This window comes from Xylona heveae (assembly GCF_001619985.1).
Source record: "Xylona heveae TC161 unplaced genomic scaffold L228scaffold_3, whole genome shotgun sequence".
In the NCBI taxonomy this organism is placed as follows: Eukaryota; Fungi; Ascomycota; class Xylonomycetes; order Xylonales; family Xylonaceae; genus Xylona; species Xylona heveae.
In genome coordinates, this window is record NW_017264195.1 from 2,097,171 (window position 1) to 2,118,527 (window position 21,357).

The 21,357-nt window shown below is 49.3% G+C and overlaps 6 protein-coding genes across 6 annotated transcripts; 2 read left to right on the top strand and 4 right to left on the bottom strand.

The window, feature by feature from the left end:
* Positions 1 to 217: 217 nt before the first annotated feature.
* Positions 218 to 4,091, bottom strand: L228DRAFT_99956 (hypothetical protein). Its single transcript, XM_018337050.1, has 4 exons — positions 3,705 to 4,091; positions 2,652 to 3,071; positions 2,351 to 2,595; positions 218 to 2,288 (listed from the first exon to the last, which is right to left on the bottom strand). Exons 1-4 carry the CDS (start codon positions 3,738 to 3,740, stop codon positions 674 to 676), a joined length of 2,316 nt encoding a protein of 771 aa, XP_018190156.1. The 5' UTR covers positions 3,741 to 4,091; the 3' UTR covers positions 218 to 673.
* A 52-nt stretch (positions 4,092 to 4,143) lies between these two features.
* L228DRAFT_245572 (WD40 repeat-like protein) lies at positions 4,144 to 7,531 on the top strand. The gene is made up of 2 exons (XM_018332199.1): positions 4,144 to 6,293; positions 6,388 to 7,531. The coding sequence occupies exons 1-2, from the start codon at positions 4,443 to 4,445 to the stop codon at positions 7,138 to 7,140; spliced, it is 2,604 nt and encodes an 867-aa protein (XP_018190157.1). The 5' UTR covers positions 4,144 to 4,442; the 3' UTR covers positions 7,141 to 7,531.
* Positions 7,532 to 7,715: 184 nt separating this feature from the next.
* Positions 7,716 to 9,168, bottom strand: L228DRAFT_245574 (proteasome component Pre1). Its single transcript, XM_018332200.1, has 5 exons — positions 9,109 to 9,168; positions 8,896 to 9,053; positions 8,352 to 8,601; positions 8,061 to 8,184; positions 7,716 to 7,962 (listed from the first exon to the last, which is right to left on the bottom strand). Coding segments are annotated over exons 1-5 (612 nt in total). The 5' UTR covers positions 9,111 to 9,168; the 3' UTR covers positions 7,716 to 7,884.
* Positions 9,169 to 9,337: 169 nt separating this feature from the next.
* On the bottom strand, positions 9,338 to 11,429 carry L228DRAFT_100017 (hypothetical protein). The gene is made up of 3 exons (XM_018328850.1): positions 11,392 to 11,429; positions 10,676 to 11,343; positions 9,338 to 10,622 (listed from the first exon to the last, which is right to left on the bottom strand). The coding sequence occupies exons 2-3, from the start codon at positions 11,014 to 11,016 to the stop codon at positions 9,539 to 9,541; spliced, it is 1,425 nt and encodes a 474-aa protein (XP_018190159.1). The 5' UTR covers positions 11,017 to 11,343; positions 11,392 to 11,429; the 3' UTR covers positions 9,338 to 9,538.
* Positions 11,430 to 13,587: 2,158 nt separating this feature from the next.
* Positions 13,588 to 15,770, top strand: L228DRAFT_228644 (WD40 repeat-like protein). The gene is made up of 2 exons (XM_018330476.1): positions 13,588 to 14,053; positions 14,117 to 15,770. Exons 1-2 carry the CDS (start codon positions 13,694 to 13,696, stop codon positions 15,518 to 15,520), a joined length of 1,764 nt encoding a protein of 587 aa, XP_018190160.1. The 5' UTR covers positions 13,588 to 13,693; the 3' UTR covers positions 15,521 to 15,770.
* A 147-nt stretch (positions 15,771 to 15,917) lies between these two features.
* Positions 15,918 to 20,570, bottom strand: L228DRAFT_281663 (hypothetical protein). The gene is made up of 4 exons (XM_018335907.1): positions 19,935 to 20,570; positions 19,761 to 19,880; positions 19,617 to 19,709; positions 15,918 to 19,555 (listed from the first exon to the last, which is right to left on the bottom strand). The coding sequence occupies exons 1-4, from the start codon at positions 20,430 to 20,432 to the stop codon at positions 16,418 to 16,420; spliced, it is 3,849 nt and encodes a 1,282-aa protein (XP_018190161.1). The 5' UTR covers positions 20,433 to 20,570; the 3' UTR covers positions 15,918 to 16,417.
* Between the last annotated feature and the right edge of the window lie 787 nt (positions 20,571 to 21,357).

Consider the following 21,357-nt stretch of genomic DNA (forward strand, 5'->3'; position numbering starts at 1 on the left):
TATTCTTTTGATATATGAATTGGTAGCATAAAATATACTTATCCCGGGAGCCAAGTTCCCTTTGTTGGACTTGGGATCACCTTGGGCCTTTTTCTTCCAAAATGATTTTGATCTTAGATTCTGATAGTCGCTAGTCACATGGTAAACAGATACATCATTCTCAAATGGGATTATCTTAGAACGATTTAATTATAAACTCTGGAGAAAATAGCTATGGATTTGATGCTCAAAGTGGTGATATTACTCCATTGGTTCCGCTTGCTCCCATAAAGTAGATTCCGTCTCGCGCTCTTAAAGATGATATTAACCCTAGAGTTGAATTCCGCTTTATGATGCATATTGAGTAAGAGAGAAAAGAGAGAACGCCCTTTGTAGCCCGATAAATTTACCCCGATGAACCAAATTCCCTTTGCAATCGACGTTGTAGCGATGGAAGCAGACGATGATGATGGTGAGAGATAGATGGCTCAAAATACCAATAAAGAAAAAGGAAGGGACATGAAGGGATGATATGTCGAGAACTTCAAAAAAATGTGGAAGTGATGATGACACCTTTGCCAGGTTCAAAAGATCCATGGGTGAAAGGGTGATTAAAAAAAATTGTGCGGGCGGCATTCCAATAAAAAGGATATAAACTCGGAGCGTGACAAAAGCTAGAGCAATCCAAGACATATCATGGTGTGAAGCCTCCTTCCCAGCCAAATCTCGCCATTCCTACGGCCACAGAAACCAAATACGAAATCTGCCAGCAGGTAAACCCGACAGCAGCTTCCAAGCCACAGCATAGAAGCAATTTTGAGGAATATGCCAGCAGGCTCGGGCCAGACCCTCCAAAGAGGCTTGTTGGACTTGGGCCTGTGTCGCCAGAGCTTTTGCTTTTCCACAAGCTGCGGCCATGACCAAGACCTAGGGTAGATCCGATGGCAGCACCGAGACCAAAGGGCCACGTAGTCGTGGTGTATATCTGAGGCAGAAAGAAAGCTGCATTGGCGCGCTGCTCAGGAGTGCTCGCGGCAGCGAGGAAGGATCGAGCAATTGATCGATTGACAGTTGCTTGAAAAGGCGAAAGTATGCACCCAGCTGCAATGCTAGCAATAAGGTTGGCCATGGTCAGCGCAGGACTGTTGGAGAGGATCGTTATGTGCTGGCGTTTGCGCTTGCGCTGGTTAGAAGCTGCCTCGGCAGCGCGGCGGGATCGATGTCGGCGTCGACGGGAAGAATTTTGGGCTCCATCAGGAGGAGAAAATTGATCTCCGATCGGCGTCTGATTATCGAAACCCGGCGGGCCAAGTGGCGTTGGTAAGGGGTTCAAAGAAGCAGAGACAGGGGATGCAGTGATACCACCCTCAAGTATCTGCTGAACGGGCTGCGGTTGCAAAGCGTCGGCTGCCCGCATGCCGCCGCCCTGGTTGATTATGCCGGCAGTGTCAATTTCGACTTCCATGGTAACGGTCTCCGAATTCCCGTGGCGCGTGGAGGAAACGCGAACAGCATTTGTTGGGCGAGAGTGGACGGAGCTGGAAGAAACAGAAGAAGATCTCGTACGGGGCGCTTGTCCTTCGTTGGTTGAAACGTAATCTGCTCTGTTGAGGCCAACCCCTCCCTCTTCATCCTCCTCCTCATCGTCTTCAGCGGTTTCGCGACTCCCTCGAGCAGAAATATCTCCTGAAATCTGGTCTGCAGCTTGAGTGTTGCCATGGACTTCTTGTAGTTGAGAATTTAGCTCTGCTTCACTCCTACTGTTGGGTAGTCTATGAAGATCGCTGAAAATGATGCCGTCGCGCGACTGTTCGAAAGCTCTTCTTTGACTCCGTTGTGAGTGCTCTGGATCAAATGCTCCTCGAACAGAATCCACCACGTTGTTCAAAGCGGTGCGAAAAATTCCGGGGTCCGCGTCACCCGTTTGTACAGATGGGGAAAGTCCTGAGATGCCGTCCACACGTATGCCGCTCTCTAACGAACCTTTTATGGAGTACTCATCAGGATCAGACCGAGCAATTAGTCGAGGCAGTATCATTTCGGAGAGAAATGCCGAAAGAGCATCAAATGTTGAATTGTACAGCCAAACCATAACAAACGGCGAGGTCACCGATGAAACTATCATCCGCACTATTGACTTTGGATTGATTCGACTTGGAAGCTGCGGCAATTGGATAGGCGAGGCGGACGAGAAAGGAATAAAAGATCGGAGAGGAGGTAGAAGGGGCCACGGAGGGATGAGATGTAGAATTTGCAATGCCACGAATATTTCGAAAGGATAAATGATGAGATATGGCATTATTTCGGCACTGTGATACAATCAGCTCAGCATATCTTACAAGTAACAAAGGTGGATGAACAGTTTGCATACAGTGTTCTCACAAAAAGGATGCTATATCTTGATGCACGCGGATGTCTGCGAGAAATTCCATGTTTTGCTAGCAATAGAGGAAACAAGTTGGCAGACCCGATGAAGAGGATGTCGGATGCAACCCCGAAAACTACAGAAGCACTCTGAGCAACAAAGCCGGGAAATAGAAAGGACAAGGCCCTGGTCTGACGCCACTGAGCCTTTAACAACTCGACGAAAGAGACTTGCGAATATGGACGTAGGACCTAGTGAACAATGAGCAATCTTCTGACCAGAGAATTTATTACAAGGGCTTCTTTACCTGGATTCGATTCTTCAATGCCATGATAGGCCACATCCCAGTCGATTCGAGAAAACTACTGACGGATCGTATCCATAGCCCCACCTCATTCTCCTCCATCACGAGCTTAACCTTTGCTCTTTCACTTCCAGACAAATCTTCCAGCTTCGTCGACGGACTTGTCAGCTTTCCATCCCCCTGGACGCCAACGCAAACTCCAACCGTAGCCAACACATCGTTCTGAGCTTTGATCAAGGTGCGAGCCGATGCTTTCGATGCCGGATTGGTCGGGTGCCCTCTATGGTCATAGAGTTGTACATAGTCGCTCCCCTCATTTCCTGCATCAATCTCATTTGTAGGTCTTATTGATGAATTTTGCCCAGCATGAGGAACAGATCCTGCGGGTTCCGATTCCTCGGGCGCTTCGTATGCTGAGCGACCCTGAAATTTCCAGTTAGTTTAATTCATCGAGCATCTCAAACCCCAAAAACTCGCTCGCTGCAAAAGTCGGGAAAAGTTCAGGCCATTCTTGAGGCTCAAAGGCTTCGAAATCATCATCAGCGAGATCGATAACCTCCCAGGAGTCTTTATAAACGCCGGATTGAGCTTGAAAGTGACCATTGAGAGTGTCTCTAGTCTGCCCGGCATCTAAAGCTTTCTGCGGAAGACTTGAACTATTGTTTTTACCCAAAGAAGGTTCGTAACCATTGCGCGAGCTGGCAGCATGGGAGACCTCCGCAATAGCAAGCCCCGCTCCGGGAGACATGAGCATCTTATTGGCCTCTTCAGAGTGGCTCGAGGCTACCGCTGGACGGGGCCGAGCAAAGCGCTTCAGGTGATGGATCAAAGGAGTCGAGAGTTTGAAAACCTCGGACCCGAAGAGACAAACAGCGCGGGGTGGAATATCAAAAAGAGATGGAGTAAAGGATATATTTAAGGGCTTTTTTGCGAAAATACCTCTGAAGGCGAGGCTATGATCCATATTTGCAGAAAGGTTCGATCGGGCGAGGGATGGCAATGACGGATTTGTATGCAGAAAGAGGATGAAGCTTGAAAACAAAATACTGGACTTACCAGAGCTAAGCGGGTAATGTAAGCCTGCCTACCCATGGTCAAAGAGGCTTAGGTCCTTACGACCAAACGACCATCACGAACTTTCACTGGGAGTCGAAAACATTGAGAGATGTATGTTTGTATAAGTTGAGGATGAGAAGCATAACACTATTAGAATCCGGGGGAGGACTAACTGATACTCGGTAAATCAATTATCCGAACCGATAACAAATGTGCCTCGGCTAAATAAAATTCCGTGCCGATAAGTTTTCCGTCTTTTCGCCGACAAAATAATGACAGTCCCGACGAGCAACAATTATATCATCCTTCGCGCCCAAATTTTTGTTTCGCCCTCAGACTTCGCTGGCTGGATCCCAGCATGGCTCTGAGAACGGCAACTAAGACGACCTTTGAGGTCGAGAATGTTATTCAACCTATCTACACTGGTGGTACCGTTGCCCTTAGCTCAGACGGCAGAGTCCTAGCCACATGTCTGGGCGAGGATGCACTGCTCACTGATCTTCGAACTGGCGAGCAATTGGCTCGAATAGAGGGTGTATGTGATCCTATGCGACCAAACCGCGATACGGGAGCTCCATAGTATACAAGGCTAACTAATCTCTCACATAGGATGGAGAGGTGCTCACTACTCTTGCCAGTAAGGGAAAATTGTCAATGTCACCCAAAGAAGCCATGCTGACTTGAGGCACAGTAACACCTTCGGCATCTCATTTGATAACATGCTCGCGATCACTGTCCATGCGCATATATGCGCTTACTCGCTTGGATTCGGATGATGGATTTGACACAGAGCTGTTACGAACGCTGAAGCCACACACCGCCCCTGTCATCAGCTCCGCCGTAGATCGTACCGGTACGCTTTTTGCAACAGGAGGATCTGACGGGGTGGTAAAAGTGTGGGATATCCGTGGTGGCTTCACGACCCATGTTTTCCGCGGTCACAGTGGTATCATCTCGTCACTGCGTTTCTTCGAGGCTGCAGCTCCAGCTTCGCACGTAGGAATTTCAGCAAGGAATAGGAGAAAGGGCAAGAAGAACAAAGCGCAGGATGATGAAGAAATGGAAGGTTTGGAGGAATCCGAGGGAGGACTTGTGCAGACGTTCAGATTGGCGTCGGGAGATGACGATGGAAAAGTTCGCGTATGGGATCTTCACAGGCGAAACTGTGTGGCCATCTTGGATTCTCACGTTTCCGTTGTGCGAGGGTTGGACTTCTCCTCAGAGGAAAATGCGCTTGTTTCAGGCAGCCGTGACAAGACCATTATTCTTTGGGACGCCGCGACCTGGAAGCTACGGAAAGTTATCCCTGTGCTGGAGACGGTGGAAGCCGTTGGTTTTATTGCTCAGGGCTCCCTTCTTTACACTGGTGGCGAAAACGGATGCGTACGTTTGTGGGAAACAAATGATGGAAGAGAAGCTACGAGAGAACAAGGGGTCGGAGCTGAAGGCGAGGGCATTGTCGATATTGTCTTCCAGTCTAACCTCGATTTCCTGGTGTCTGTCAATGTTGATCAGACCTTGACCTTACACTCCATATCACCTTTGTCCGATTTCTCCGAGGGCCAGACCATTGCTCCTCTTCCAATTATTCGTCAAATTTCCGGAACATACGATGAGATCATTGATCTTGCCTATGTCACCCGAGACAAATCATACCTGGCGCTGGCGACAAACACGGAAGACATCCGTATTGTTTCTTTGGGCAAGACTCCGACGGCGGGCGACGGTCAGTCACAGAACTCCACGGCACCGCAGTACTTCGGCGCCGACGTGGCCATGCTCAAGGGCCACGAGGACATTATCATCTGCTTGGATACAGACTGGTCAGGCCACTGGATCGCAACCGGTGCCAAAGACAACACTGCTCGACTTTGGCGAGTCGATCCCGAAAACAACTCGTATACCTGTTTCGCAACATTCACCGGTCACGCAGAGTCTCTTGGCGCGATTGCTCTCCCACGGACCGTTCCTCCTGTTGGTACTCCAGCCTATGAGAAACCTCTTGAGCATCCACCCGCCTTTCTTGTAACTGGTTCGCAAGACAAGACCATCAAGAGATGGGACATTAAATCCTTGCTCTCTTCTTCTACCAAAAAGTCACCCCGCGCCGCGTACACTCGCAAGGCGCACGAAAAGGACATTAACGCCATCGACATCAACCACACCTCAGCATTATTCGCATCCGCCTCCCAGGACCGCACCGTCAAGATTTGGTCCGCCGAGGAGGGCGAAACGCAAGGAATCCTCCGCGGTCACCGCCGAGGTGTCTGGTCTGTCAAATTCGCGCCCAAGGACACGCCTACCATTACCGGCGATGGCGGCGCTGCCAGCGGAAACCGGGGCCTTGTTCTCACCGGCAGTGGAGACAAGACCGTCAAGATCTGGAGTTTGACCGACTACAGCTGTCTCCGCACATTCGAAGGCCACACAAACAGCGTCTTGAAGGTTGCTTGGCTCAATATGCCCAAGGGCGAAGGCCGCGACAAGCGTGACGTCGAAATTGCCAGTGCAGGCGGTGACGGGCTCGTCAAAGTCTGGGACGCAAGCAGCGGCGAATGCGACTGCACTCTTGACAACCATGAAGACAGAGTACGTAAACCCTTTACATTCCCCACACCTCCGAAACTTCTTTCTTCCGCATTCTCTCCTACAGAACACAATTAACCAACCCTCTGTTCATCAGGTCTGGGCACTCACCGTGCACCCCTCATCCAACACCATCGTCTCCGGCGGCGGCGACAGCACCGTGACCTTCTGGGCCGACACTACATCCACCACTCAAGCCGCTGCCGTCACCGCATCCTCGCAGCGGATCGAGCAAGAGCAGAAACTCATGAACTACATCCATGCCGGCTCGTACCGCCGAGCCATCACTCTCGCTCTGCAGCTCAACCACCCAGCTCGGCTCCTCAGCCTGTTCACCTCTGTCGTCAAAACCTCTCCTCCCGAAGCTGGGTCCCTTTCTGGCGTCCTCGCCGTTGACACTGTTATCGGCTCGCTCTCGGATGAGCAGCTCTATTTGTTACTTCTCCGTCTGCGTGACTGGAATACAAACGCTCGCACTGCGCCTATCGCCCAGCGCATCTTCTATACCGTCGTCAAGTCCTACCCTGCGGAACGACTGGCCAGCTTGAAACCCGTCAAGGGCTCGGCGGCTAGAGGGAAAGGAGCCGCTAGCTTGAAAGAATTGTTCGACGCTATGAAGGCGTATACTGAACGGCATTATCGCCGTATGGAAGAACTCGCAGACGAGAGCTACCTTGTCGAGTACACGCTTCGCGAGATGGACGACGTCGCGTTTGCTGATGGAGGAGCTGGCGTGACTGCTGCCATTGGTGGTGGAGACGCTGTTGCTGCAATTGAAGCTGAAGAAGCAGATGCCGGTTCTGACGCAGGCGATATGGCTGAGGTCATGGATGGAATCATAGCGGCTTAGCTGTCGTGTGATGGCTCATACGGTGATCTGGTATTTGTTTTGGACCAAAAAGCTTTTGTATTCCCTTGATTTCGTTGTTTCATTTCATATGCTTTGCGGGATACGGCGTTAGGATCCTCTTCTTTCGTGCATCGTTCTTGGCATCCGCTCGGAAGCAATTGAGTGCGCATGCGCTGTTTCTACAGCTGGATCAGTGTCATCATGTTTATCAACATTTTTGTTTCCCCTCATTTATCTGGGGAAGACTGCTGGAGTTTTGTACTATATAGTTGTGGCATGGCGGCGTCCTGCTTTTTCCCTTGCCAAAACTTTGTACGTCTATCTCTTTGGGACAGAAAAAAGTATGGCAACTCAATAGATTATTAGGAATGAAGTATATCATAATAGAGTCCTTCAAGCCATCTCACCATCTCATTCGACTACTTCGTAGATGACGAGCAAAGTTTCGATTCATTTCAACATTCACTGCAGCTTCGAGGATCAAATTGGGGATGATGACATTCCAATGTCTATCATATTATTGTATCATAAGGCTATATCATACAAGTCCGCTTTGTGATCGCCAACTCTCTTCTGAGTGGCTGCAGTGGCAGATGACTGATATGTTTAAAGGTGTTTTCATTTCGCTCAGATCATTGAGAATAGAAAAGTAGCACCGAAACCATGCCGGACCTAGGAAAACGCACGTGAAAAGGAAAAAATTTAGGAACCAAAAGACAGTGTAATGTCCATTTTCAATGAACTCTATGCGCTGATGACCTGCTTGCTGTCATCATACTCGACTTCATTAATGCCGTCCTTGGTAACGACCTTGACAGTAACCTAACAAAGAATGAGAGTCAGCTATGATGATATTCGGCGCAACATATGATGTGGAGCGGAACATTCAGAGGCTTTCATCAGTAAACGCTGGTACTTACCCCCTTGAAGTCTATCGGTAACCGTCTCTTCAACTCATCGGTACACATTCGCAGTATCTTCATACCCTGCTCGTAATTGATATCGGGGTGGTGGTGCTTGTCGAGAATGGAGAGGCAGTAGTACCTATTGGCAAAACACCATTTAGCAGGATGGACTGAGATTTATTTCCGTAGTGCGGTGCTGGATTCTGGGACAGTGGCCAAGAGAGAAGCGATCATTCGACTTTGCTCCCAGAATGCGGCAGACAATACATAGTTGGAAAGGAACGAAGCGGGTAGGGCTCAACATACTGTGCATAACCATGCGCCGCATATGGTACTGATGCGCAAGACGCCAGATAGTCAAGCCAATACAGATGTGGCTTCTGCGTGATAGGATCGATACCGCCGAGAAGCAGATTAACAGTGTAAGGACTCCGAGAGCGTAAGCTCTTTGCCAGTTCACCCCGGACAAAGCTCGATATGGCCGAAGGACTCAGTTCGACCTCGTTCCGCATGGTATATAGCTGAACATTGGCTTGGATGTACTCCGCAAATTGCACTACGGAAAAGCCGTTATTAGTCATTCAATCAAACTATGCTGCGAGGTTCTCAAATTCGTATCCGGGGACCCGTGAGGACGGGTAATAGCACTGGACGTGAAAGGCTCGTGTTTCCGAAAACGAAGCAGATTGAGATGGAAGCCCGTGGTGATGAACAAAGAATACCAAAAATCATCCCAACTGAGCATGCCCACGGGCATCCAAATAGTAGAAGGCTCGATCGGAGAGGACAGAGCTTTTTGAGTTCCTTGTCCACATCCTCATGTCGAGACTGAACGACTCGTCCCACGTACCTGTATCCCCGGCTTCTCCAGAATAAGCCATCAGTGTATGCTGGTTAAGTTGGCGGGTCTTGTCGTCGGAAGACTTGAGGATTGTTGCTCCGCGCATGGCGGCCTTGGAGGCCGCAAGGATGGTAAAGTCCTTTCCAGTGATTCCGAGTAAAACTTCCCTGAAGTGACAAGTCAGATTGACGCTCAATAGTTTTATTTGAAGAGAATACACACATATTGATTGATGCAACAGTTAGAAGTGTAATGCGATTCTTCTGATATTGAACTGAGGACGACAGCGGAATTAACTGTCGGCCTACGCGTGGAGCTATAGGCTGCCTGGTCGGAGCTTCATAGTCGCTTACATAATACACTCAGGCTCAGGCTGCTCTGATGACGTTCGACCACAACGGAAGCAATGCCAGAGCATTTCGGGCCTAAACACTTTACGAATGAAACTGATTTTAAGAAGGTCTAGCATTCAATTGTGGATTATAACTATTAATTTACAATAATCAACAACAGTAATGGGAAAGAGAGCACAGCCTCGGAGATTTCAATTGTCAAGGCTCGCATAGCCCGGTTCTAGTTGTTCGACATGCAGAGTACTGCATACTGAGTTGAATAAATGCTTGCAACTAACGTTCGAGAAGACAAAGCGAGGTCATAAAACGTGATCAACAGCTTGACCCATGTTATACATAGCTCCCGCCTCATCATCGAGATGCAGAATGGATTTGAGTCTGTCGTAGACTTTCTCCGCGTCTTCTATAAATGTTCCTTGTTGGTTTGAAGCCTCAGAAACCCCTGAGACGGGAATAGATGATTCTAGCTCGTCTATTGCACGGGAGTATATATTGAATTTTCGTCCGTGTCGTGTTTTGATAGGCGGTAGATATTCATTTACCACCTCAGTCCAAGCCTCCCAAAAGGCCTCGGACGTTCCATGGTAATCATTTCGAGCGCGCCTATATGTTTGCATGTAGATCGTTAATACCTCATTCAGCGGGTTATCCTCTTCTCGAAGTTCGACCTGCTCATCACATGATAAACCCTTCTCCTTAAGCCCCGGGTGCCTGTATGTGCAGCAGGTGTGCGCCATTCCCAGGCGCTCGAACACATCCAGCCTGCTGTACTCCTCAAAGCATACCTCTTTCTGAGATTGGGTTAATCCAAAGAGTCTCGTCCAATCCAAAATTGCAGTTACGTTTTCGTTGTGACTAGACTCGAAATCCTGTTGCCAAACTTCAATGCAAAAGGACTTGAGCAATAGCGTTGTCGGAATGCAACCGCCAGTCGAGCAATAGCAGACGCACCCGTCTGTCAATATTGCGCAGTGGCCTTGGGGATAATGCTTTGCTATCTCTTCTGCAATGCGCACAAAGTCCGATCCGAGCTTGAAGTTCCGAAGAACTAATGAAACAGCCATTGCATGCAGCAGCGATCTGGGTGCAATCTTGCTTTCGAACACTAGAGAGGCTCCCTTATTTATGTAGAACAGCATAAGTTCTTCTTCCCTGGGAGGGATTTGGTCAATAATAAAAGCCATCCTACACCACATAGAAAGCGGGGTGTCTCCCACTTCGTTGACGCCGTCAATAACGTTGAGGCCCACATTAAATAGCTTTTCGGCAGCAATCTTATTCACGGACCGGTCGTGATATACAGTATTGCCCTTCTGACAAGCCGAATTGTAATAATATTGTAATCGATGATCTTTGGGAAGAAGGGGGAGGTTTACAGGCGATCTGACGTTTGTGAGCGGGAAAACGCATTACTTCCTCCTGTATCTGCGGCTTACCTGGAAACCTTTTGACAAATTTGGGCGCCACTTAGAATCTTATCGGCAATCAAATCAACGGCTTTGTCTGTAGCCCTGTACTCAAGTGCAAACCATAAAATTGAAAATAAGAGAGCTTCCCGGGATCCTTCAAACCGATCAAGGAAATTGTAAGTGAAAATGAGTTGAAGCGAGTCATCATCCTTACGCTTAATCACTTGTGGGATGATTGGAAGTGGATCTGCGCCGGCATCTAGGAGAGCCACCGTGCCTACGTGCCATCCTAGAGCAAATGCTATGGGCGGATAATTGACGTTGGGTCGTCCATTTACGCAGGCAGATCTCCGCAATATGCGACGCATGTCTGAGTCCGAGCGACGAATAATTGACAGAGAAAGCTCATCGTACCCGCAATCTGTGAGGAAGATTTAATTGAGCTCTATTAACGTTCCCAGGGTAAATTAGCTTGCTCACCGAAAGCGATATCTGCATCCTTGCTTAGCAGGGGAAAGATTGAGCCGGAAACATGGATTGCAGTATCATTCAATTCACAGCCGCTATCAAGAAGGATTTTCTGCATCCTACGTTTGCCAATATCGTAGGATTCGGGATGGAATTTTATCAGCACCGACATATAATCAAGGAGCTGAGCTAAAGCATTAAAATAATATATTTTCCCATCCATTCGCCTATCATAGAGTGAGAACAGTGCAGTCATTTTTTCGAAATTTACATACCATAGCCAGACAGCGCTTGCATCCACACCATTATTGACGAGAAGCCTCACAGCAAGGTTGAGAGCTGATTCAAATCGATCGCTCAAGGCGCCTAAGAGGCCAGCCATGCGAGCAATTTCCTTTCAGGTCTTAAGTTCAACTGTGCTGATATCAAGGATATCAACTAGAATATACTAACATGGAGCAAAGTAACACCGTTGCTATCCTGATCTTGTGCAGACGCACTGCCACAGAAGAACTCTTCGGTGAGATCGTGCACCAATTTTAAAAGACATTCTTCTATTTTTCTGATGGCTGACTCGAACGGCGCCGTCTCGTAAGTCTCCTCGCCCGGCCACAAGACAGTATACCTAGGGCCAGTAGACTCCAGCTCAGCGGGTGTATCAAAGTCATCCGTTGAGTAAACAAGGACGTCACAGATCCCTTTAAGCTGATATTCTATGTCCCGTATTGCTCTCTCTGTCAAATTAAATGCAGGCGAGTTCGATCTGTCGACGATCCTTGGCAGGCGAAGCTCCGAAGAGATTGATAACCCACCAGCTCCGGAAGTTGCTTCAAATGTGATTGATATGACTCTCGACAAAATATATGGAAGTCTTGCAGAAATTTTCCAAACACCTTTTCGCTTAGAAGATCTATTTTTTTGAGAAACTGCTTGATAGCCCTGACAACTGGCATCATGAGTACAGACTCCTACACTCGTTTTAAGGCATTGGGCGCATTTGTTGCCCGACATCCTTAAGGCAGAGAGTACCTCATTGTTTGAATGCACAAGAGCCAGATCACGAACTTCTAAGCAGTCTAATAAGTCGCGGGCGACGGCCGGTTTCGAGCCAGCTGCAAGGAATAACATGCGTGTCTTACAGAGAAAAGATTAGTAAACGACTCTGCAGGTTGCTTGAGAGACGATTCACCGTTTGAAGTTCGTTCATACCCATATGCTCGGACGATGCAGGAACTATATTCGTGCAATTAGATGACTGAGCGAAATGTTTCTGCTGCGAAGCCAAGATCAAATCGACTTTTGCTTCCAGCCTCGAAATGCCGGACTCGTTAGATCTAATATTTCGGAGAACAGAGCCATTCATGGCAGCAATTCCCACATTTACCTCTTTAGTCTCTGCCCTATCGAACAGTTAGCAGAGATACCGGTTATGAAAGTTGAGAACACACTCTAGTTTTCTTGTGCTGTTTAAGGTATATTGAGTATTCAATAAGGTCAGAGATGATTTGAGGCGCTCGAGTTGAAGGAATCTTTCCTCTATACTTTTTTGTTTCTTTGCGCAAACAAAGGTAATCCAGGCATTTTTGAGTTTGCTTTTGGAACGGGGTTCGAGCTTCTCAAGTAAGAATTTAAGAGTCTCTGCTCGTCTCAATAATTCATGAACAAGCCCTACTTCGGGTGGGCTGTGGTTTGTCAATGACGTTCCGCTCGGGTCAACAGCTAAAGAATTAATCCAAGGGCTCAGGTCGTCGGAGATTTTGTCGAGAATTTGAACTAAAATTGTCAACTCTTGGTTCATCGTCGGGAGATTTGCCAGAGCATGCTTCAGATCGGCACAAAGCCGTGAGAGGCCGATGACGATTTTCCATCCCAGATCAGCAAATTGAGCGCCGGCCGCAACAGCACCGAGGAGCTCGACGCCGGACATGATGGACTGAGTGTCTCATGCACCAAAAGTCCGCAGAAAGTCAACTGGATGAGTAACTCGGAGAATCCAGAGACAATCCTCGAAGAAAATATCAGGGGAACAATGGAATGCAATTTGATTCAGATCACAAAATAAAAGCAGATCGTCTTTTAAGATAAAAAGCATAACAGTAAACTCTAAAGACATTTATCCAGCCGGTGGCTGCTATGCTCAGCCTCGTCTGAGGGAGGCTGAGATGTTGCACAGAAATGGCACGACCCGATTGGCCAACTTATCAGAAGAGCTATATTGCTTTCTGATAACATTTCAACAAAAGTTTGTTTTCTAAAATCAACTTAGAATTGTCTTTATGAACGAGGAAGCGGAGAATATAAGGGAATGAAACAATCTAATGGTAAGTTGTACGGAGGTTGTGAAACCAAGTTATCATCTTATCTGATCAACTGATTGATATGATAGAGACTTTCTGCCAAGATTTCGCGCGCACGGACCAATCGACGACCAGAAAGCGACACAAAAATCAAAGACCCAAAAAGTTGATAATGATACACTAAAGGCTGAACGCCCTTTTCATTTGCCGCCCGCTGCTCCTTCACTCGTATTTCAAGAGACTTTCTTACTTCTCTATGTGTACGAGTCTATAAGCAGCCATGTCATCATTTTTCACGCTTCCCGCTTCTCAGCGCAAGCGGAAGAGGACCGACGCAGCGCAGTCGAACAACAAGCGCAACGCCACGACAGATCGAGCAGAACGAAGTGCCCGGAGCAGACAGACCCGCGATGAGTCGATATCCGGCAGTGAGTCGGAGGGTGAAGAAGGCGCAGATGAGGAGATGGATGAGGACGAGGGAACCTCTGGTTCAGAGAATGAGGACGAAACCGCAGCAGAACGAAGGTTAAGGCTAGCAGAGCGTTACCTCGAGAACGTACGGGAGGAAGTGGACGACTATGGGTTCGACGCAGCAGAGATTGACAGGGACATGATTGCAGAGCGATTAAAAGAGGATGTTGTACGTTACCGCTCAATCTCTTCCGTCCTTCTGATTTCACACTAACGGTGTCGTGGTTACAAGGCCGAAACAAAAGGTCGCATGTACAGACGCATTGCAGACTCCCTAGGATTTTCCGATGCCACATGCACTCAATTCCGCGCTGATACCCTTCCTACGACATCAATTGCAACATGTGCGCCCTACGCATACACTGTATCCAAAGATATGACATTGATCAAATGGGAACTGCCCACTCCTCCTTCTCCATCAAACTCTTCTACCAACAACGCTCAGACGAACGGCACCAAGAAGCAAAAGAATCCTCCTCCGGCACGCCGACGACCCAAACAAATCGCCTTCGTCAAAGGCGACAAGAACTTCGCCGACGATACCTCGTATCTCGGACACACCGACCAAATCCTCACCGTAGCTGCATCTCAGGACGGCAAATTCGTTGCCACTGGCGGACGGGACAGACGCCTCGTTGTATGGAACGCAACCGACCTGACGCCCCTCCGAGTCTTCACTCAGCACCGTGACGCCGTCACCGGACTCGCTTTCCGCCGCGGCACCAACCAGCTATACTCCGGCTCCAAAGACCGAACGCTCAAGACATGGAGTCTCGACGAGCTAGCCTACGTCGAGACACTCTTCGGTCACCAAGACGAAGTTGTCGACGTCGACGCACTCGCACAAGAGCGCTGCGTCAGCGTAGGCGCCCGCGACCGGACCGCTCGTCTATGGAAGGTCGTTGAAGAATCGCAGCTCGTGTTCCGCGGCGGCGGGAGCCTCGAGAAGAAATCGAGAAAAGAAAAGGAACTGGAAGCCGCTAACGGCGGTGCTCCCGTCTCCACAGCTCGCTACGGCGAAGGCAGCATGGACCGCATCGCCATGGTCGACGAAGAAACGTTCGTCACCGGCAGCGACAACGGTAGTATTTCACTATGGTCCCTGCAAAAGAAGAAACCCCTCTACACTGTCCACGTCGCCCACGGTCTCAACCCGCCTCTTAAACCCGAGGAAGCTTCCGCCGAGCAAAACCCTGATCCCATCCCGCCTGGACGACCCCAGCCTCGCTGGATCACTGCCCTCGCGACCATTCCTTTTTCGGACGTCATCCTAAGTGGTAGCTCAGATGGCTATGTCCGCGTCTGGCGCATCGGCGACGACAAGAAAAGTCTGGAACCAATGGGTGTCTTGGGCGGTGGAGCAGGTGGCAGCGGAGATGCCAACGGACTTGAACTGGTCAATGGCGATGCGACCGGAACCCAGAATCCGCATCAGACCTCGATACGCGGTGTCGTCAACGACATTGCTGTATTCGAGCGCGGCGATCGCGGTCGCGACGGAGCTTGCGTCGTTGCTGCTGTCGGCACGGAACATCGCTTTGGCCGCTGGATCAAGCTCAAGGGCAAGAATGGCGCTGTGGTGTTTGAAGTCCCGAAGCAGGAAGCTTCCAAAGATGTCGCCAATAGTGAAGAATAAAGCTGAGCAGCTAAACAGGGGTATCCTGCACCATTGAAAAAAAGCACTTTGGGTTTTTATTCCTTTTCTTTCCCTTTCCCCCCTTCTCTGATTCAATAGGCGCATATCAAGCAGCATTTCGACCTCATCATTAGTCAGGCTCTATTGTAGGCGTTTTGTTTCTAATCTTTCCTGCTCATCTGTTACCTTACCTACCTCAGGTATCGATTACTCTAGTTTCTGTTTGTATCATGTACTGTATCTAGTGTGCATATCACAAATATGGATATATTATTCATTGCTCTGAAAACGTCGAACAGTCTCTCGGATCTGGACATTGAAAACAATGGAACCAGCTTGTAAAATTTGAAAATTGCAAGAAAATATAATCGTAATAGTCATATTCACATTTCATATCGTCTGCATTTCCGCATATATTCATAAAAAAAAGCGCTATTTAGCTCTAGCCCCAGGTCTTGGACCAGCACTGTATGAAGAAGAACAAAGGTCAGAACCGGTCCCCTTTTTCACCCGAGCTACCTAAGACGCAAGATGCAAAGACCGAAAGAGATAAGACACCTTCAAGATCAAAACAAATGAACGCCGTGAAGATGCAAAGAGCTATGCGAAAGACATCATCATCATATGCCGTTTCAATAGAAATTTGGCTAAGAAAATGCAGATTTTGGTGCGCGAGTAAACATGACAAGTGAAATACAAATGATCGAGCCGATGCAAAATATAATGTCATGAGCATGATGAGAGCGCAGCAGTCATTGGGGCTAAAGCAGTTGTGAAAATTAAAAACAATTGTTAAAGGAAAAATGTATGCCCAGTCGTGAGAGTGGCTGTTTTTCGCTTGCTGTTTTTAAGACTTCATAAAAGAATTTCGTAAACTTTTCCACGAGGCGAAATAATTTATCCCAGACGCTGGGGTTCCCCGCCAGCCATCATGGGACCGAGGCCACGAAGCATGTTGGAATGGTGGCCCAGGTTATTACCCAAGTTCGCACGATCTCGAGTGTAAACAGGAGCAGCATTCATGCCGGGATTAGGAGCTGTCATTGTCGACCCATCAAAAGAGCCTCTCAGATTTCGACGGCTGCCCCGATGGAGGCTGGATTGGCGAGCTGAAGTGCTCGGAGTGTTAGATGTAAGGGTTCCCTGCGGGGCCGAGGTATTCAAGTCTGTCCGTTGAGTGACAGGCCCTATACCCGCCCGAGATGACTCAAGTGAAAGCTGACTCCGGTCGTCTACAGAGGCCTCGTGTGTCTGTCGATGGTATTGCGGATGTGTGTGCAATTGCTCGGTGGCCTGGCCAGAGGTTGATCCAATCCCTACGGTTTGAGAGCCCCGAGCCAGACGGGTTCTCGCAGCGAAAGGGTTGCTATTTTGCCGTCCCAGCTCCTCTGCCCTCCGTCTGACTACTTCACTACCTAGTCGTCGACGCTCCTCGTCTGAGAGGCGACGACCCCCAGTGATCATGTGGCGAATCCCTGGCATAGGTAAAGTAGCGCCAACTCGAATCGGTGATTGCGGTGTGGGTGTAGTTGAACCCATTCGTAGTGCTTGTGTCGATCCTTGAGGCCGTAAACGCTGTTGGGAAGGCATCGGGCGAAGAGATGACCGTGACGCCTGCGGTCTCATAACCGGCTGCGGTGCCGGTATATCCTGTATGTTTATTTGTGAGGGCTGGGATCGCAGCTCGCGTCGAGAGTTACGAGCTCTCAGCGTCGCCGTTGAGCTTTGCTCCCTCAAACGGTTAGTCGAGGGTCGAGTCCGGACATATCCAGCCCACGGATTGCCACCTTGGAAGGAACGAGCAGCAAAATTCAGCCCCGGCGAGGGTGCAACAAATGGCACTGTGGCCGGATAACCATGAAATGTAGCAATTGCGTCTCTTCCTGGAATCGAAATGCGCCTACTAGATGAACCAGATCCGGAAATGGAAGACATCCTACTGACCGGCCGCTCAATCGAGCCAGGGACAGCTGGGCCACTATCGTGAGTTCCACTTGAACTTGGTTGTGCCAGAGGTGCTGGGTCCGGGTTCACGTTCGTCTGGATCAACGTTGATGGAGGAGGCGGAGAAAGAGCGGCTTCTACCAAAGATGTCGGGTTACCAGCAGGTGATGTACTCGCCCTCGTTGCAGTATTAGGTGATTCCGAAGATCGACTTGTAGAAACGGTTGTCATGACTGAAGGGGTCCGAGAACGCAATGGCGCAGCAGCTAGAGGTGGAGAAAATGGCGGCAACGGTCCGTTTGAAAGGGGCGAGAAAGGCGGAGCAATCGAGGGCGTACCTGAGCGGCTACTGACTCGATTGCGGTTTGCCGTCCGGGGCCGGGCTACTGGTGTCCTTGTGCGGGGAATCTCCAAACTGTTAGCTGTGGAATCTCCTAGCTGGGCAATATTTCCTCGCATATCAATCTGGTGTCGAGCTAGGATAGCACTAATCATGGGGTTATACTCAGGCTGTCTCAATCGCCGAGGTCGACGTCGGCGAGCTGGTTGGATTGAAGCATCAGATGTTGAGTCAGAGTCCACGTCTGCGGTGCCGTCCAGTGAAGGTGAGATTGGGCCCGGCCCAGCTGGCTCCCGTCGAGCGACAGGTCGATTCACCGTAAGAGGCGGCAGTCGTGCATGACGGTTAATTGTGGCACCCTGAGGCGGACTCTCGAGGCTCATGTCCACATCTCCATCCCGATCCCTAATTACTGAGCCAGTATCGGAGTCGTCGTCATCAGCCTCGCCATCCTCGTCAATGGCCGAGGAAGTCACTGATAGTACAGAAGATCTTCTCCTGATCCCTCGAGACCCATCAATCACCCGATTCCTAACTCGAGATGGAGGACGAATGTTAGGCCGGGGGCAGTCAGCAGTGGGTGTCAAAGAACCTCCAAGCCGAGCCCTGTCGGCCCCAATTGTGCTTGCCGGCATTCCCACTGTGGTCATTGTATCATCGTCATCGTCGTCATCATTTGTCTCGCTCATATCATCTGCAGTATCGTGATCGAGCTGCGACCATCCCCTCTGGCTTCGGAGAAGAGCCTGTGTACTTTCGCTAAGATCATGCTCCTCATCATCCGAAATAGTGAGAGCAATTGGCCCGCGGCGGCCGAGTCGGCCTAGAGAAGGACCTCTTTGGCCAGGTCTTCGGCGCCTCCCCGTTGATACGGCTCCGCCCTCGTCATAATCATCGTCATCCTCTTCTGTTTGAGTGTGAGACGCTGTACTCACTGAATCCGATGGCGGAGCCCGCGGTCCAGTTCTCTGAGCTCGACGCTGACTTGGATGCTGAGAGGCGCGCCGAAAGGTAGGCTGCGAACCTCGCGATACCTGGTCAGTCTCGTCATCCACTATGAAGCCGTCAAGCGACGTTGGCTCATCATCCTCTTCTTCTTCACTTTCCTCCTCCACAGTCCCCATCTCCCCATCTTCGGAAATGGTCATGTCAGAGACCAGGCTCGAAGTGTAGCTGCGCCTTCGACTGCCCGCTGCACTATGAAACGCAGCGCGACGGGGTGGTCTAATATTTCCTTGGTTGATAGCTCGTTGGATGGCAAAAGTCGTCGGGGGGGCATAACTTTCGTCATCATAAAAATCGAAACCGGAGTAGCTGGCACGAGTATCATCCCATTGAGATTCGTCATCGATACCGAAATCGTCTTCCATATTGACTTCATCGTCCAAATCCTCACTTGGGAAATCGTCAAAGTCCACATCGCTGAAGCTGAAATTCGGTGCTCCCCATCGCATAACTCGCCCGTCATCATCAAATCTAAGCCCACATTGACCACATAGACCATCTTCCAACTCCCAAGCACACATTGGACAGCGTTCAACTCCGTCTTCATCGTCCCTGATGGCTCTCAATTCCACATCCGGATGATTGAAACATCCTCTGAATAAACCGCCTATTTCGGGATCCTTGTTATTTCTGTCACGCTCAATGAGTTCAGATTCTTCTTTCTTCCATTTATGATGTTCTAAGACTGTTTCCCCTGCAGGCAAAAGCTCGGCACGACTGATGAATATTTCGGTCATTTCGCGAACCTAAGTAATTGTGAAGTTAGCATAATTTACATGAGGTTTACGGGTTGATGGCTGTACTGACCAGAAATGCTGGAGCAGGAGGATGTTTTACTTCGCTGCGGCAATCGGGACATGTTTTGCGGGCTTTGTTATTGACGAACCACTGGCAGAGACACTAGTATTTCTTCAGCATCATTCTCGTCAACTCTACTTGCAGAAGCCTTACGCTGTAACAGAAAGTATGCCCGCAACTAATCATGTAAGGCTCGTATAATAATCTCACGCAGACACGGCAGGTGACCAGCGAGCGCAGACTGTCAAAACTGGTTCGAAAACCTTGAAGAAGCTAGAAAACCTTTGTTAGAACTGAGCATCATTTGAATAAGGTATAAGACTATACCTCCTCGTTGGCTTGTGACTTTAGTCCCTTCACAATTTCCTTTCCGCTTCGTGATTGCTCCTGTCCATCGCTTTTGCCGGCCCCTCCAGCCGTCTTAGTAGCCTTCGGGGAGCCGGTTGATGCACGGGGGAGAGCATTTTCTTGCTTTGGAGCCGCGGTGGCGCCATCCTTTGTACCTCCGTCCGGTACTAAAGACCTGCTTCTCGTTGATCGAACGGAGGGCTCGGCGGGCCTCGCGGCATCGGGAAAGCGGGATGCTGAGGGCATCGAGCCCGTTTGAGAGGACGGGCGAGTGTGAAGTTCAGATCGATCGCTTACATCTGCATCGGATGCGTTTCTAGCGAACGTGGGCTGCTGAGGATTTGGTGGACGCTGGTTCAGGATATGTGAGGATCCAGGTGATTGAATAGCTGCTGCAGAAGCGGAATGGTCCAGGTCCTCGGAGAGATCAGCGGTTGCGAGAGTGGCAGGCGCTATCGATGGTCGTCTCGGCTCCATTCACAGCTCTTCTCCGAATTCTAGTTTTTAAATGCCTAAGGCAGGCTGACGAGGAGGAGAAGAACGGGGGACAAACTGAGAGGGTCCAAGGTGGTACAAGGCTGGTCAGGCAAAGACGTTCAAGGTGCAGCTCATCTGATGAGCCTTTAGTGGTTCAAGTGGTCGAACGCCTTGGACCCTGGCGCCTGAGCGTAGCGAAAATAATTAGCCACTCATGACGGTCACAAAGCAATTAAGGCCCAATCCTGACTAACTGGTATCTGTTGTGAGAATTATTTCATTTACAAGTATCTTACAAGTAATTAAAGTGACTCCAAGAAGAAAAGACAGCACTACTATCACAAAGTATCACAAAGCATAGCCCTTTCACTTCTCTTTATGTCGCCATGCGTACAAAAGATTGCCCAGAATGAAGAATCGCATCAATTTAGAGTACAGGACTACAGTAGCACCCTCGCTACTTGTAGAAGCAATGTCACCCGCGCTTAGCGAACAGCAGCCATTTCCGCTCCAACCGCTCTAGGGAGACATCACCACCAGGTGGCGCGTTATGCAGCAGAACGTCCAACAATGTTCTCGATAATCTCATTCTGCCAAAGCATCATCATCATCCCTATCATTAGCTTTGCGCATCGCTAATGTTTTCGCTTGCATACAAGCGGCTTGTTATTTCAATGTTTCGGTGTCCGTATCTATGCAAATTAAATGCTCCCACCCAGTCTGGCTAGGTATGCAAGCACCGCCTGGTCTACCCTGACACCTTGTCTTTCGAAGTGTAATAGGAAAGCGAAAACATATTTGACATTCTTCTCAATCATGCGAACACATTCAATCTTTCATATCGAACAGAGGTTCTGCAGCACCATGAAATGGCTGTGATAGCATTGTTTGCACGCCGTCTGTCTGCATTTGTTCACTGCTATGC

Coding starts and splice junctions, on each gene's coding strand:
- L228DRAFT_99956 (XM_018337050.1), bottom strand. CDS start 3,740: ATGGGTAGGCAGGCTTACATTACCCGCTTAGCTCTG. Junction 2,596..2,651: donor CATTGAAGAATCGAATCCAG/GTAAAGAAGCCC, acceptor ATTGTTCACTAG/GTCCTACGTCCATATTCGCA. Junction 2,289..2,350: donor ATCCTTTTTGTGAGAACACT/GTATGCAAACTG, acceptor ATTGTATCACAG/TGCCGAAATAATGCCATATC.
- L228DRAFT_245572 (XM_018332199.1), top strand. CDS start 4,443: ATGCGCATATATGCGCTTACTCGCTTGGATTCGGATGATGGATTTGAC. Junction 6,294..6,387: donor TTGACAACCATGAAGACAGA/GTACGTAAACCC, acceptor TCTGTTCATCAG/GTCTGGGCACTCACCGTGCA.
- L228DRAFT_245574 (XM_018332200.1), bottom strand. Junction 8,602..8,895: donor TGGAGAAGCCGGGGATACAG/GTACGTGGGACG, acceptor GCTTTTCCGTAG/TGCAATTTGCGGAGTACATC. Junction 8,185..8,351: donor GCGGCGCATGGTTATGCACA/GTATGTTGAGCC, acceptor TTTTGCCAATAG/GTACTACTGCCTCTCCATTC.
- L228DRAFT_100017 (XM_018328850.1), bottom strand. CDS start 11,016: ATGCGTCGCATATTGCGGAGATCTGCCTGCGTAAATGGACGACCCAAC. Junction 10,623..10,675: donor ATTTGTCAAAAGGTTTCCAG/GTAAGCCGCAGA, acceptor CACAAACGTCAG/ATCGCCTGTAAACCTCCCCC.
- L228DRAFT_228644 (XM_018330476.1), top strand. CDS start 13,694: ATGTCATCATTTTTCACGCTTCCCGCTTCTCAGCGCAAGCGGAAGAGG. Junction 14,054..14,116: donor AGCGATTAAAAGAGGATGTT/GTACGTTACCGC, acceptor CGTGGTTACAAG/GCCGAAACAAAAGGTCGCAT.
- L228DRAFT_281663 (XM_018335907.1), bottom strand. CDS start 20,432: ATGGAGCCGAGACGACCATCGATAGCGCCTGCCACTCTCGCAACCGCT. Junction 19,881..19,934: donor AGTCACAAGCCAACGAGGAG/GTATAGTCTTAT, acceptor AAGGTTTTCTAG/CTTCTTCAAGGTTTTCGAAC. Junction 19,556..19,616: donor CTCCTGCTCCAGCATTTCTG/GTCAGTACAGCC, acceptor ACAATTACTTAG/GTTCGCGAAATGACCGAAAT.